We start from the raw sequence: 16,881 nt of genomic DNA, 5'->3' as shown, positions 1-16,881 counted from the left end.
GTTAGGTACAACCCCAATTCCAAAAAAGTTGGGACAAAGTAAAAATTGCAAATAAAAATGGAATGCAATGATGTGGACGTTTCAAAATTCCATATTTTATTCAGAATAGAACATAGATGACATATCAAATGTTTAAACTGAGAAAATGTATCATTTAAAGAGAAAAATTAGGTGATTTTAAATTTCATGACAACAACACATCTCAAAAAAGTTGGGACAAGGCCATGTTTACCACTGTGAGACATCCCCTTTTCTCTTTACAACAGTCTGTAAACGTCTGGGGACTGAGGAGACAAGTTGCTCAAGTTTAGGGATAGGAATGTTAACCCATTCTTGTCTAATGTAGGATTCTAGTTGCTCAACTGTCTTAGGTCTTTTTTGTCGTATCTTCCGTTTTATGATGCGCCAAATGTTTTCTATGGGTGAAAGATCTGGACTGCAGGCTGGCCAGTTCAGTACCCGGGCCCTTTTTCTACGCAGCCATGATGCTGTAATTGATGCAGTATGTGGTTCGGCATTGTCATGTTGGAAAATGCAAGGTCTTCCCTGAAAGAGACGTCATCTGGATGGGAGCATATGTTGCTCTAGAACCTGGATATACCTTTCAGCATTGATGGTGTCTTTCCAGATGTGTAAGCTGCCCATGCCACACGCACTAATGCAACCCCATACCATCAGAGATGCAGGCTTCTGAACTGAGCGCTGATAACAACTTGGGTCGTCCTTCTCCTCTTTAGTCCGAATGACACGGCATCCCTGATTTCCATAAAGAACTTTAAATTTTGATTCGTCTGACCACAGAACAGTTTTCCACTTTGCCACAGTCCATTTTAAATGAGCCTTGGCCCAGAGAAGACGTCTGCGCTTCTGGATCATGTTTAGATACGGCTTCTTCTTTGAACTATAGAGTTTTAGCTGGCAACGGCGGATGGCACGGTGAATTGTGTTCACAGATAATGTTCTCTGGAAATATTCCTGAGCCCATTTTGTGATTTCCAATACAGAAGCATGCCTGTATGTGATGCAGTGCCGTCTAAGGGCCCGAAGATCACGGGCACCCAGTATAGTTTTCCGGCCTTGACCCTTACGCACAGAGATTCTTCCAGATTCTCTGAATCTTTTGATGATATTATGCACTGTAGATGATGATATGTTCAAACTCTTTGCAATTTTACACTGTCGAACTCCTTTCTGATATTGCTCCACTATTTGTCGGCGCAGAATTATGCCGCTTTTCCACTACAAACGCGGCTGAGTTGGGCTGAGCCGTGCCGTGCTGAGTGGGGCTGTTGGAGTTGCATTTCGACTACAACCGCGCTGAACCGTGCTGGCTGGAAGTGGGTGGACTCATTGGGTGGAGTTAGCGAAAGTGGGTGGACGTCACGTGATGTCGTTAAGCGGCGCAAACAGTGACATCAGTGATCTTTTAAGCGGTAGTCTCACGACCCGGATAGTAAACAATAAACATGGAGGACATGGAGTCGTTAGTGTTGCTGGTCTTGGTGCTGTGGCTTGTTGTCACCGACAACGCCAACAGATACTGGCAAGAGCGTATAGATGAGGCGAGGCGCATAAGGCTTCAGAAATTCTCGTAATTCGTAATTATTCTTCTTCCGGGTTTACGGTGTTTACAGATCCCAGCGTGCTCGCGGGGCGTGTGTGGGCATGTGAGGACACTCCTCCTCACCAATCAGTGCACAGGGGAGTGTCTGCTCACGCCCCCAGCCTCACTCAGCTCGGTTTGGCTCGCTTCAGCCCCACTCCAAAACCGTGCGAGTTTTGGGTGCTAAGCAGAGCTGAAGCGAGCAGAGTCGTACTGTTCTAAGGTAGTCGAAACGCGAGCCGTGTCGGGCTGAAGTGAGCTGAAGCGAGCTGAAGTGAGCTGAAAAAGGGTAGTGGAAAAGGGCCATTAGGGGGATTGGTGATTCTCTTCCCATCTTTACTTCTGAGAGCCGCTGCCACTCCAAGATGCTCTTTTTATACCCAGTCATGTTAATGACCTATTGCCAATTGACCTATTGAGTTGCAATTTGGTCCTCCAGCTGTTCCTTTTTTGTACCTTTAACTTTTCCAGCCTCTTATTGCCCCGTCCGAATTTTTTTGAGATGTGTTGCTGTCATGAAATTTCAAATGAGCCAATATTTGGCATGAAATTTCAAAATGTCTCACTTTCGAGATTTGATATGTTGTCTACAGTATGTTCTATTGTGAATACAATATCAGTTTTTGAGATTTGTAAATTATTGCATTCTGTTTTTATTTACAATTTGTACTTTGTCCCAACTTTTTTGGAATTGGTGTTGTATATGTGGGGATGGATTTGCCAAAAACAAAGCTAGAATTTAAGTTGATATTTCTTGCATGATACTGACTTGAATGAGAAGCAGTATTAAGTCCAGTGACACTGTGATAGATTTGTCCTAACCACAATGTCATCCTGAAATTAATGTTTTTTTGTTTTGTTTTGTTTTTAATTCATGATTAAATTAAATCCCAATCAAGGGTAATATTAAATGCATAAATAATACACAATTAATTAATAAAATGTTTTGTCCCTGTACGGCCCCTCTCAAGTACTTTTTAATGGATAAAATAATCAGCTATACACATTTTCTGTAGGATAGCAAATTGAATTAACAACAAAAAGTTAATTATTTTATTAATTTGAAAAATCAAAACAAAATTTAAATGTGATAAAATACCCTATAGCCTGTGTGCATATTACAACATCATGACCATCATGACTTAATGATTTAGAATGTCACAGTCATATTGAAACTATGTGTATTAACTGTCTGTCAAAAGTCAAGGTCAAAATCCCTCTCACTCCCAAACCTGGTCTTCCCAGGCAGTCTCCCGTCCCAGTACTAAGGCACATACTAAGGCATCCCAGTACCAGGCCCTAAGGCACATTGGGCGGCGCCAATCTCCACTTCTATAGCCCTCGGCCTCTTGCCTATACAGCTAGGGTTACAGTGGGGGGCTAGTCCTCTGGTAACTGTGATAGTTTGACTCCCCATTCGCATCTGTATTGCAGCGTGCCTTGCTAGATGGCAGTACCTGTAGGTACCATTTTTGTGATGGCCTTTGGTATGACCCGACCACGAGTAGAACTCGTGATCTCTCAATCAAGAGGCAGACACGCTAACCACTAGGCCAGCTTGCAGTATTAACTGTCTCTACACAATATAAAAATAGTTAAGTAAATAAAATAGCAGTAGATATAACACTTTAATTTCTGCCTCAAATATCATATTTTGTTTGTTTGCTTGTTTGAAATAAAACTTCTATGATGTGCTGGATCAAGTGCTATTTTATAAGCTGATGAATAATGGAAGGGTGCAAGCTAAATAAACTTTGATTTAAAATTAAGGCAAATCTGGCAATCTCTAAACCATATGCATGCGATTTTAATAATCTGAATGGGTCACAAAATCAAATTACGTAAATCACTGCATAGGCTCTGAATGTGGAGAACTTCCCCCATGCAAATTTTGACATCAGACATTTGAGCTTAATTCTGACCTTAAAATAAACTTAAGTGGCAAACTCTGAGTATAGGATAAGAAAAATGATTTTTATGCCTCTGCATCATGCATATATTGCACCTCCACATGTATTCATACTTTATTTTTGTATTTATAACATTAATTTATCTTATGGCCCTACAGGTGAAAGAATGGCTGTGTTTGAACTGCCAGATGCAGCGAGCACCAGGGGCTCCCTCTACACAGCCTCAGCAACAGGCTAAGAAAGAAACACCACCAGCATCACCACAACAGAAGGCAAAACCTCCTGCTGGAAAGCCAGAGGACAAGCTTACTCAAGTAGAGACAAAGAAATCCATTTCTACACCTGCAAAACAACAATCTACACCAACACCAAAAGCTGAACCTTCAAAGAAAGAGTCAGGGTTCTTCGGTTTTGGTGGTGCTCGTTCTCGATCTCCATCTCCTCAGCCAACTGTATCTGCTGTTTCTGGAAAAGTTCTAGGCTTTGGGTCTTCTCTCTTTAGCACGGCATCTAATTTAATTTCTTCAGCTGTTCATGATGAGTCTACAACACCACCAACACCTCGCAAGGGTTCTGCTACTTCTCACACTTCTGTAAACATCACAACAGCAACTCCTCCTTCTTCTCAGAAAGAATTTGTAGAGCCAGAACATCACACTAAAGAAACCAAAACGCCAGTCAAAGAGGAAAAACCTCCTGTTGCAAAGAAACCTGAGGAACAACTTAATGAAATGCAAGTGAAAATGACTAAGGTAACAGATGGACCCCCAAGTGTGGAAGACACTTCTAAACATCAGAATGTTGCTTGTCCTATCTGTAGGATAGCACTTCATGTCAGCTCAACTGAAGAACCTAACTACAATACCTGTACAGAGTGCAAGGAAACAGTATGCAACCTGTGTGGATTTAATCCCATTCCCCATCAGACGGAGGTAAGACATTTGTCCATTTGCATTCTCAGTGGACTTTTCACTTACTGCATATTTTGATTCACTCTATATTTTATGATTTTCCAATTTAAAAAATAATTAATGAGTTACTTGTTTTATAGGTTTATGAATGGCTTTGCCTAAACTGCCAAACACAGAGAGCATTACAGGGAAGTGCACCACAAGAACCACAAACAAAACCAAATATTGAATCCACTTCCACACAGTCTCCAAGCAACATAACACCTGAAACAGCAACTTGTGAAAACAACATAAAGGATCTATCTCAGCTTCAGGCACCTCCCAAAGATGTGCCTGCTGCAGATCAAAATAAAGCTTCTAATCTAACTTCTGTTCTACATGATAAAATTTCAAATACAGACACAACCCAAATGAAAGATGCTGTAAATCACATGGCAGTTAAAAAAGCCCAGGAAAAAGAAACTCTTGCTGACACTAAAGAAGGGACTCCAACAAAAGATATGCTGTCTTCTGAAGCAACAGCTATCTTGGAGGATCAAAATGCTGCACTTCCACAGAAACCTGGAATTGACCAAGAACCAACTGGGAAGCCAACAGACAGTAACTCAGAAATCAACAATATTCTGGAAAAACCTGAGCAATTGCAATCTAAATTCTCTGCACCAGAACCAGACATCTCAAAACAGGAATCAGGCTTTTTTGGGTTTGGATTTGGCAGTACTAAATCACAATCTAAACCATCTAAACCTTCTGACACAAGCACAGGGAAACTCTTTGGCTTTGGTGGTTTGACTGAGGCACCCTCACCACAATCTGCCTCTTCTGTTTCTGGGAAGGCTTTAGGTTTTGGATCGTCCATCTTCAGCTCAGCTTCTAATTTGATCTCATCAGCTGTTCATGATGAGCCCTCCACAGCCCCACCAAGTTCCCGTAAGGGTTCCACAGTTTCCCAGATATCTATCAAAGCAGTCACACCACCCTCTTCCCGTAAAGGGTCAACAGTTTCCCAAGGTTCTCTTGAAACACCACCAACTTCTCGCAAGGGTTCTGCTGCTTCTCAGTCATCCTTCAAGACTTCTCCTTCTGGAGACACGAAACCATCAGATTCACAAAAACAGGATGAACAGGCAGCAGATGAGAAGTCAAAGGTCAAGCTAGATGGAGCGTCTTCAGAACATACCAATCACCTGAATCAGAGAAACACACCTGAATCAGAGAAACACATTGAGAAGCCATCAGATGTGAATTTAGAAGTCAAATCATCTGCTCCTTTGCAATCAGCCTCTAAATTGGCTCAATCTAGCTGTCCTATCTGCAAAGTGACGCTGAATATGGCCTCAGAAGACCTGCCTAATTTCAACACTTGCACTGAATGTAACAACAATGTATGCAATCAGTGTGGATTTGATCCCATGCCAAATCAGTCAATGGTGAGGAAATAATCTGACACATGCACTTGATTTTTTTTTTTTTTTAATTTCACTCATTCATTTTAATAAATGAATGAATTATTGGTTCATAAGGGTAGAATTTAAATATTAAATAAAATCTGATTTACTTTGTCTGAGTATATGTCCATAGTGCATTGACATGATCTGTGGTTTGATTGTGACTTTAGTGAGCATATTGATGAAAAATTATCAGAAAGAATACACTGATTAAAATGATCTAAATTTATTACAGGTAAAACAATGGCTTTGCATGAATTGCCAGAAGCAGAGAGCAGAAGCAGGAATAGAACCAACAGGAAGTTCCATGATAAAACCTCACCCAACATTAACAAAAAAGGACAATCAATCACCAGCTTCAGAGCACAAATTAGCTGAAACATCCACTGTATGTGTAGATGGAAAGACTTCACCTATCCCAGAAGCAGGAAAAAAAGATCATCAAAAGCCAAGCTTGAATGAAAATGTGCCCCCTCCAAAAAAAGAGCTTCCCCAACAAATGGCACAAGAGGAGAAGGATGAAAAATCACAGAAACAAGTGACAAAAGGCATTGAGTCACCAGCCAGATCCACTCCACCTTCACAGGCTGAGGTTCCAAAGCAGCAATCACGCTTCTTTGGATTTAGCGTCAGCAGTGGTAAGTCTCAACCTGCCTCTTCTAAATCCTCTGAATCGATGAAGCTCTTTGGATTTTCTGGGCTGACTGAGACTGCCAGATCACGATCACCATCACCACAGTCTATGACTAATGTCCCTGGAAAGTTTTTAGGATTTGGCTCAACCATCTTTAGTTCTGCCTCCAATTTGATTTCATCAGCTCTTCAGGATGAGTCATCTCCACCAGTCTCTCGTAAGGGCTCTACAGTATCTCAGTCTTCTACACCACCTACTTCTCGCAAGGCTTCTATAATCCTCACTGGAGAGCCCAAAGCTCTTATATCAAAGAAGTTAGATGAGAAGCCAGTAGAAAAGAAGATAGAAGAACCTCACGCGATCGAAGACAAGGCATCTGTTACTGAAAAGCAAGAAGCTATGCCTGAGTCTGTGGAAGTGACAGTACTGCCAAAATCTCCTTCCAAAGCAAGCCAACCAACCTGCCCACTTTGTAAGGTGGATCTTAATGTTGGCTCAAAAGAACATCCCAACTACAACACATGCACGGAGTGCAAAGATATGGTGTGTAACCTCTGTGGATTTAACCCCATGCCTCACCTTGCCGAGGTAAGCCATTTCTCTGGTGACTACATAATTATTTTGTATTCAGTCTGGTGTTCAAAACTCTTGGTTGAATTCCTTTTTAAAGTTACTGAATTGTTTTAGGGGTACAGAAAAGGAAACTGACAGCTGGCTGTTTAGATTATGTTACTGACAGATGTTTGTCTGAGAGCACAAAAGCAAGCTTCAAGTGCAGAGTAATCAGATACAATCCTTATATAACATCTCTTGGCAGGAATAAAGCTGAATTACCATATGTACTCATAAATTTGTCTCGATGTAGAAACTGAATTTAAAATTTTGCATTTGTTTCTTGTGACTGTAATCAACTTGCATTAGAGCTGATTTATGGATTCTACTCCTTAACTATAGTGTTTAAATGATCAGTTAGTGTACTTTCAAGGTGAAGGAGTGTCTTCATGTTTCAAGTATGAAGTGGAGGCTTTTGTCCTGGGGATTTTAATGACTGATAAGCACATTCACAAAGCTGCCAGACAGCAGATTTGGGCTAGTGGCATCCTATGTTGCTCAGAACATTTATTTTGCCCACTGAAACTCCAGATGGCTTTTATTATGCATTTGTGGTCTCAGTTAGGACTTCACAAATGTTTTAGATGAGAGCAGGTAGCCAATAAAAGAAATATGGTTATTAGCTCATCCGGCCAATAGGTGATGAGCTTATGCTATCATGTGTTGTCCATTGTCTGTCCGTCATCCGTCGTCCATCTGGCATCGTCCACATTTCACGAAAATCACTTCTTCTCTCTCAGTTCTTCACTGATTTTTATTCTTGTTGGCAGGAAGGTAGGTCTGCCTGGGGTGCATATAGCTTCAAGCCAGATTTGCATAATTACAATTATTAATTAAGTTATGGACTAATTAAGCCTTAACGAGCAGTTCAACAAAAATCACTTTTTCTCCATCAATTCCTTGCTGTGGTGTAGTGGTTAGCACTGTCGCCTCACAGCAAGAAGGTCCTGGGTTCGAGCCCCAGGGCCGGCGAGGGCCTTTCTGTGTGGAGTTTGCATGTTCTCCCCGTGTCCGCGTGGGTTTCTTCCGGGTGCTCCGGTTTCCCCCACAGTCCAAAGACATGCAGGTTAGGTTAACTGGTGACTCTAAATTGACCGTAGGTGTGAATGTGAGTGTGAATGGTTGTCTGTGTCTATGTGTCAGCCCTGTGATGACCTGGCGACTTGTCCAGGGTGTACCCTGCCTTTCGCCCATAGTCAGCTGGGATAGGCTCCAGCTTGCCTGCGACCCTGTAGAAGGATAAAGCGGCTAGAGATAATGAGATGAGATGAGATGAGATGAGATGAATTCCTTGCTGTTTTGGATTCTTTTTGTCAAATAGGTAGGTATTCCTAGGGTTTATATAACTTCTATATGTAGCTTGTATGTAGTGTATATCGTATATATCATATAGTATATATCGCTTGCAACATATATTGTGCAAGGTGGCCCACTTTAGATGAAATGATAAAGTAATTCGGTTCATTTTAAAGGATTAGAATCCTTTGCTGACTTTCAATAGGCATTCTTCTTCTTTTCCCCATAGCCAGCAAGGGCTGTAAGGGCACCACTGATGACATTTTAACAGTCCATCATTGATGTGTCTGGGGCATTTAAACTTGGCAGAGCCCATCCCTCTCAAAACTTGATCAATGGACAATTTAGAGTAGCTAGTTAGCCTAACTGCATGTCTTTGGACTGTGGGGGAAACCGGAGCACCTGGAGGAAACCCACACAGACACGGGGAGGAAGAGAACATGCAAACTCCACACATAAAGGCTCCTCATTGGCCATGAGTTTCAAACCCGGAACGTTCTTGCTGGGAGGCAACAGTGCACCACTGTGCCACCCCAACAGGCATTACAAACTAGTAATAGAAATCCAGTCCCCTGAAATGATGTTCTCCTGGGATGCTGACCATGTTCATACCGTATATACAAGAAGCATTTAATATCTGTATATTAATGTCTGAATGGTGACTCTGGTGAAAGGTAGCCAGTAAGTATGAACTAAATGTGTCAGTTGTATATAACAGACTATCCAACTATAGCCAAATGCAGCTCATTCACAGAGAGACTATATTAAAGTGATTGATGGCTGTGCAGTGGCATTAATGAGATAGGATCTGTGTTCGCTAGGAGAAGTAGATGGCTCACTGTGTGATATGCCACTATGGTGATATGTGCTTATATTGGGGTGGGCAATTTGCAAAACTATCATATCATGATTCATTCAGGTTCAAACTTGTTCCATAATTGTATCACAGTTATTTTTCAAGATGTTTTTGCAAGTTATGGAACAACCTAGCTAATTTCCCAACTGATAAAAATATATCTACAAGGAAGTATAGCCTCAGAAAAAAAGAATAACAGAGACACCTTAATAAAGTGCACTTTCCAATTTAATAATAATAATAATAATAATAAACAACTTTATTTGCCAGGTATGTGAACACACACGAAGAATTTGACTCCGGTTTCACTTAGCTGTCTTAGTACAAACAGATAAAAAGCGTAGAAAAAAACAAAAAGCTATGTACATGTAGAAGGGTAAATATATGTATAGACAGCATAGTGCAAGGATGAATTAGTAAATATAAATATACAGTGTGCACAAAATGACAGTATGAGTGTGCAGATATTTCACAGTTGATGTTACTGATATTTGAGTCCGGTTTTAGCTGTTCATCACAGAGACAGCCTGAGGGAAAAAACTTCTTGTGTCTGGTTGTTTTTGCGTACAGTGTTCTGTAGCATCTCCCAGAGGGAAGAAGTTTAAACAGTTTGTGACCAGGGTGTGATGGGTCTGCAGAGATGTTACCTGCCCGTTTCCTGACTCTGGACAGGTACAGGTCTTGGATGGAGGGTAGGCTGACACCAATAATTTTCTCTGCAGACCTTATTGTGCGTTGCAGTCTGTTCATGTCCTGTTTGGTGACCGATCCAAACCAAACAGTGATGGAAGAGCAGAGAACAGACTGAATGATGGCAGTGTAGAATTGTGTCAGCAGCTTCTTAGACAGATTGAGCTTCCTGAGCTGGCGCAGAAAGTACAACCTTTTTGATGATGGTGACTGTGTTGGTCTCCCACTTCAGGTCCCCGGAGATTGTGGAACCCAGAAACCTGAAGGTTTCAACAGCAGTCACAACGTTGTTGGTGATGGTGATGGGCGGCAGGGTGGGGGGGCTCCTCCTAAAGTCCACTGTCATCTCCATGGTTTTGAGCATGTTCAGTTCCAGATTGTTCTGACCGCACCAACAGACCAGCCGTTCAACCTCCCATCTGTATGCGGACTCGTCACTGTCTCGGATGAGACCGATGACCGTTGTGTCGTCTGCAAATTTCAGGAGTTTAACAGATGGGTCTCTTGAGGTGCAGTCGTTGGTGTAAAGGGAGAAGAGCAGTGGGGAGAGCACACACCCCTGGGGGGCACCAGTGCTGATAGTCCAGGTGCTGGATGTGATGCTCCCCAGCCTCACCTGCTGCTTCCTGTCAGTCAGGAAGTTTATAATTCACTGACAGGTGGAGGAGAGCACAGTGAGCTGGGTGAGCTTGGTGTGAAGAATATCTGGAATGATGGTGTTGAATGCCAAACTGAAGTCCACGAACAGGATCCTGGTGTACGTCCCTGCAGAGTCAAGGTGTTGCAGGATGTAGTGCAGTCCCATATTGATTGCATCATCCGCTGACCTGTTTGCCTGGTAGGCAAACTGCAGGGGATCCAGCAGGGGCTCTGTGATGTCCTTCAGGTGTGACAACACCAGTCTCTCAAAGGACTTCATGACTACAGATGTGAGGGCTACAGGCCTGTAGTCACTCAGTGCGTATGCACATAGAGAAAATCGAATTTCTGCCGTAGCTCGACTGAAATCGAAGTTCTAAATGCCATGGAAACACCTTAGCTCGGCTGAAATCGAACCGAACTGGATTTCTCGTAATCGAGCTACACGACCTAGATTATGCGATTGTAGCCGAGCTACTTAGTGCATGTAAACCCTATCGAGCTACGTAGTCGAGCTACTTACTTCAGCACTGCCCCTTCCAGAAGTGACGAGTGACGAGACCACAAGCAGGAAACACAACAGCCTCGGTCGGCATGACAACAGTAGTAGTAGCGAGCAGCAGAAGAGAACACGGAACTGATAACTTTGTGAACACGGAACTGATAACTTTGTTTATACTCTTGAATAGCTCTTCTTCATGATGACAACCGGAAGTGTACCAACACGATGGGGCGTGTAGCGCCACCTGTGGCTCGGGTGCACAATGTACCTCACACAATAGCTCGATTTCCTTGTGTGCATGTAGGATTGGATTTCTCTGGCACCCCTGCTGGGACCCTTAGCTCGATTACCGACAGTAGCTCGATTTGGATGTGCATGTAAACTCACTGATTCAGTCCTGTGATGGTGGTTTTCTTGGGAACTGGGATTATTGTGGAGCATTTGAAGCATGAGGGGACTTCACACAGCTCCAGGGATCTATTGAAGATCTGGGTGAAGATGGGGGCCAGCTGATCAGCACAGACCTTCAGACAGGAGGGTGACACACCATCTGAGCTGGGTGCCTTCCTGATCTTTTGTCTGTGAAAAAGCTGACAAACATCCTCTTCACAGATCTTGAGTGCTGGTGTGGGGTCAGAAGCAAGAGGAGGCAGAATAGCAGGGGGTGTAAATGAGTCTTTAATGTCTGAGGGGGGGAGAGGTGTGAATGTGTCAAATCTGCAGTAAAACACATTCAACTCGTCAGCCAGTTGATGGTTCATTGCAGTGTTGGGGGATGGTCTCCTGTAGTTGATAATGTTCTTCAGGCCTCTCCACACTGACGCCGGATTGTTTGCTGAAAGGCTGTTTTTGATCCTTTCAGCATAGCTCCTCTTAGCTGCTTTCACCTCTTTCATCAGTGTGTTTCTGGCCTGTTTGTACAGGACTCTGTCTCCACTTCTGTAGGCCTCCTCCTTGGCCTGGTGAAGCTGCCTGAGTTTTGCAGTGAACCAGGGTTTGTTGTTGTTGTATGTGCGGAAGGTCTTGGTGGGTACACACATATCCTCACAAAAACTGATGTAAGATGTCACGGTATCAGTCAGTTCATGCAGGTCTGAAGCTGCAGCCTCAAAAACACTCCAATCAGTGCAGTCAAAGCAGGCTTGTAGTTCCACTTTGGCCTCATCGGACCATCCCCTCACCGAATTTACCACAGGCTTAGCAGATTTCAGCTTCTGCCTGTAGGTTGGGATAAGATGAACAATGCAGTGATCAGATAGTCCCAAGGCTGCACGGGGGACAGAGTGGTATGAGTCCTTTAAAACAGTGGAACAATGGTCCAGAGTGTTTGGTGGGACACTTAATGTGCTGTTTATATTTTGGCAGTTCGTGGCTGAGGTTTGCTCTGTTAAAGTCCCCCAAAACAATGAGCAAAGAGTCCGGGTGTTTTTTCTCCACGTTGTTTATCTGTTCAGCCAGGTGTTGTAACGCCTCAGTAACACAAGCCTGAGGAGGGATGTAGACTCCAACCAGAATAAATGAGGAAAACTCTCGCAGAGCGTAAAACGGTTTGCAGTTTATGAATAATGTCTCCAGATGAGGACTGCATGATTTGTTTAGAACCGTGACATCAGTACACCAACCTTCGTTAATGTAAAAGCAGACTCCGCCTCCCCTCGTTTTCCCCATGAGCTCCGTTTCGCGGTCCGCTCGGTGCAGGTGAAATCCAGGCAGGTGGAGAGAAGTGTCCGGGATGTGCTCACCAAGTCAGGTTTCAGTGAAGCACAAGGCAGCAGATCTGTTAAAATCCATGTTGATTGTGTTGAGGAGCAGCAGTTCATCCATCTTGTTGGCCAGACAGCGGACGTTAGCCAGGTGAATAGATGGGAGCGCAGTGCGAAACCCCTGCTGCCTCAGCCTGACGAGCGCCCCGGCTCGCTTCCCCCGGTGTCTCTGGCGTCCTCGGCGGAGACCATAGAGAGCTGCTGCTCCTCCAACAAGTAGCTCTGGAAAACTTTCTGGATCGATGAAAAAACTTTACTGTTGGTTATTCCAGTGTTTATGAGTTCTTCTCTGGAGTATGTGACCAGAGAAGAAGTGCAAAAAACACAACAAATACACAAAAACGTAAAAAGTACGAGAGAGCGAAGTACAGAGGCAACCGTCCACGGCGCCATCTTTTTAAAATGTAAACAATCAACCATGAGTGTAAATAAAATGCTAAATTGGTAAAAAGTACACCACCACTTCTAATGTCTTCAGGGCAGCACGGTGGTGTAGTAGTTAGCACTGTTGCCTCATAGCAAGCAGGTTCTGGGTTCGAGCCCAGCAGCTAACAGGGGCCTTTCTGTGTGGGGTTTGGATGTTCTCCCCGTATCTGTGGGTTTCCTCTGGGTGCTCCGGTTTCCCCCAAAGATGTACAATTAGGTTCACATGAGTCGACCTTGAGCAAGGAACCTAACCCCCAACTGCTCCCTGGGTGCTGTAGCATGGCTGCCCACTGCTCTGGGTATGTGTGTCTGCTTATTGCTCATCTCTGAAAATCGGAGAGTTTTGGAAGTATGTTGATCTGTCCGCTTCTTTGTTGGTACTGTAGCGTCGTCATTTCTTGACCAATCTTCACCAAAACGCACAGGACAACTCAATAGCGTCACACAAAGACATCATTAGTTTTTGGTGGATCAAGGTCAAAGGTCAAGGTTACCAAGATCAAATCTTGTAAAAACACCTAGTCGGCCATAACTTCCATTTCTTTGTGATTTTCGCAAGGATCCTGCTCTGCACGACTTTTCATTTGTTTGTTTTGTTTGTTTTCCTGTTCCCAACATAACTCAAAAAGTAGCAAACAGACTTTGATGAAATTTTGAGGAAAGGTGGGCCATGGGCCAAGGAAAAATTGATCAGATTCAGATGCAAATCTGACTATGTGGCTTTGTGGAGGTATGCAGTCTACCAAGTGCCTGGTTTTTATTTTTCCATTGATGGTAAATCTAGTTTATTCTTTATTTGTTCCTGCATTTTAAAACTTTACTGGGACCACGATGGAAATAAGTATTTTTACACTTTATTGTGTTATCCTTGGTTTAGTTTCAAGTTTATCAGTTGTATTGTATTTGTTTACTCGATTTCTGATTTGAATGGAATTTTTACCTGAATAAATTCTATCTATCTATCTATCTATCTATCTATCTATCTATCTATCTATCTATCTATCTATCTATCTATCTGCCTTTCTAGATGAAAAAGTGTTTAGTTGTGCTGAGGGAGATTCTGGGATATGAGATACCTAAGACTTGTTTGGTATTATATCTGGGGAACATCCCGCAAGAGGGGGTACAAGGAGAAGATAAATACCTGGTGAAAGTATTATTGGTGGCTAGCAGGAAGGCAATTACAAGGGCCTGGTATAAGGTGGACCCCCCCAACTAGAGATCAGTGGCTGAGCATTGTGGAGGAGATTTATGATATGGAGAGGTTCACACATACCTTGAGAATGAGGGAGGAACAGTTTGAAAGGAAATGGGAGAAATGGAATTATTACAGAAGGCGTAAGGATGATACCACTAGAAATTATAGTCATGACAACCGAACAAGACAGAATTGTTGCATTGTGACCGAATGGAAGGACCTATAAGCTGTTAATAGAAGGTTTTTTTTTTCTTTGTTGTTTGTTTTTTGTGTATTATTGTATTTGAATGAAAAAAATCCAATAAAAATTAAAGTTAAAAAAAAGAAAATGTGTTTAGTATCACAGTACTCACAGCCTCTCTATAAACATATTTTTTAAACATTTTAATTGTTCATGATTTAAAATTGTCATATCACCCACTCCTCACACACCACTTTAAAATTGGTTCATTGTACATGATAAAATAATGTTTGAATCAAAGTCAGCTTTATGATCATAATGCATATGATCATAATGCACAACAAAATGACATCGTGAGGCCTCCAGTGTGATATCACACTTGGGTACAACTTAAATATGGCCTCCAAATATACACCTCCTTTTGTCTTATTATCCTATTACTTGTAAACTCAACATCTTGGGATGTAGCTCAGTGACACTATCTGTACCTTTATCACTACAGATTTAAACCCAAACTGTTTTTTTAAAGATTAAATATGAACCCTATCACTGTACCCATTAATTTTCATTTTAACATATATCATTTACAATAAAAGGGCGGCATGGTGGTGTAGTGGTTAGCACTGTTGCCTCACAGCAAGAAGGTTCTGGGTTCGAGCCCAGTGGCTGACGGGGGCCTTTCTGTGTGGAGTTTGCATGTTTTCCCCATGTTTGCGTGGGTTTCCTCTGGGTGCTCCGGTTTCCCCCACAGTCCAAAGACATGCAGGTTAGGCTAATTGATGGCTCTAAATTGACCGTAGGCGTGAATGTGAGTATGAATGGTTGTTTGTCTCTATGGCCAAGTTTACATTAGACCGTATCTGTCTCGTTTTCTTCGCGGATGCACTGTCCGTTTACATTAAACCGCCTGGAAACGCCGGGAAACGGGAATCCGCCAGCGTCCACGTATTCAATCCAGATCGTGTCAGCTCCGGTGCTGTGTAAACATTGAGAATACACGGATACGCTGTGCTGAGCTCTAGCTGGCGTCGTCACTGGACAACGTCACTGTGACATCCACCTTCCTGATTCGCTGGCGTTGGTCATGTAACGCGACTGCTGAAAAACGGCGCGGACTTCCGCCTTGTATCACCTTTCATTAAAGAGTATAAAAGTATGAAAATACTGCAAATACTGATGCAAATACTGCCCATTGTGTAGTTATGATTGTCTTTAGGCTTGCCATCCTTCCACTTGCAAGTGGTAAGTGATATGCGCTGGGATCACACACACAGCGGCTCAGTCCCGAATCACAGCTTGTGCACTTCACTCGCGTGCTCTGTGAGCTGCGCAGGGCCAGAGTGCGCACCCTCCAGAGGGCACTCGCTGTTCAGGGCGGAGTGATTTGGAGCGCAGGATGCCTGCGGAGCCGAGCGTATCCGTGTATTGGTGTTGCTGTGTGCACGCAAATCGTGTATTGGTGTTGCTGTGTGCACACTAATCGTTTTAAAAACGTTAATCTGATGATCCGCTGATACGGTCTAATGTAAACATGGGCTATGTGTCAGCCCTGCAATGATCTGGCGACTTGTCCAGGGTGTACCCTACCTCTCACCCATAGTCAGGTGGGATAGGCTCCAGCTTGCCCGCAACCCTGCACAAGATAAGCGATTACATATAATGGATGGATGGATTTACAATAATCTAAATTCTTCCATGTTTAACAGTTGGAATAAGTGTTAAAATTCCACTTTTGCATTAGTTTTAAAAGTTAAAGTGAACTCTGTTTCATGAATCATTTTTCTCATGATTCATACACCAGTCTAAACCCACCCAAACAAATGTAAAAGCTTTTCTTAACCTACATCCACCCTGATCCAGTCTATGAGTCAAACCATGCTACACTAATAGTGAAGCAGTGAAGCTTTCAATGACAACGTGCTTCCACGTATGGCTGCTAGCTACGCATATGTCTGGAGGCGCCATTTCAAAGGCCAATGTTTGCTGCTGAGATACAAATGTGATCTGCTGTACTTATATTATCCAACACACTTCTGGCCAAGAATAGCAGCTGACTTAATCTACCCCACTTAGCATCCTCATGTGGGTTTGGAGAGAGCTGTCATCAGTCTCAAGAGATTGTACATATATTTGGATACCCTCTGTAATTCAAACATTGTCAGAAATACTATGCAATCCAGCACGACATTCTTATAATTATATTAAACATTAT

General features: G+C 42.9%; 1 protein-coding gene across 1 annotated transcript in view; it reads left to right on the top strand.

Moving 5' to 3' along the window:
* Positions 1-16,881, top strand: part of pclob (piccolo presynaptic cytomatrix protein b) — a 129,597-nt gene that overhangs the window by 19,247 nt on the left and 93,469 nt on the right. Inside the window, exons 10-12 of the mRNA XM_060924348.1 lie at positions 3,672-4,445; positions 4,565-5,854; positions 6,108-7,094. Coding sequence (XP_060780331.1) covers positions 3,672-4,445; positions 4,565-5,854; positions 6,108-7,094 — 3,051 coding nt within the window. The remainder of the gene's footprint in view (positions 1-3,671; positions 4,446-4,564; positions 5,855-6,107; positions 7,095-16,881) is intronic.

The sequence above is a fragment of the Neoarius graeffei genome, chromosome 6, assembly GCF_027579695.1.
Source record: "Neoarius graeffei isolate fNeoGra1 chromosome 6, fNeoGra1.pri, whole genome shotgun sequence".
NCBI classification, from domain to species: domain Eukaryota; kingdom Metazoa; phylum Chordata; class Actinopteri; order Siluriformes; family Ariidae; genus Neoarius; species Neoarius graeffei.
The sequence above is the reverse complement of the archived record's forward strand: the minus strand, read 5'-3'. Positions and strand labels throughout refer to the sequence as shown.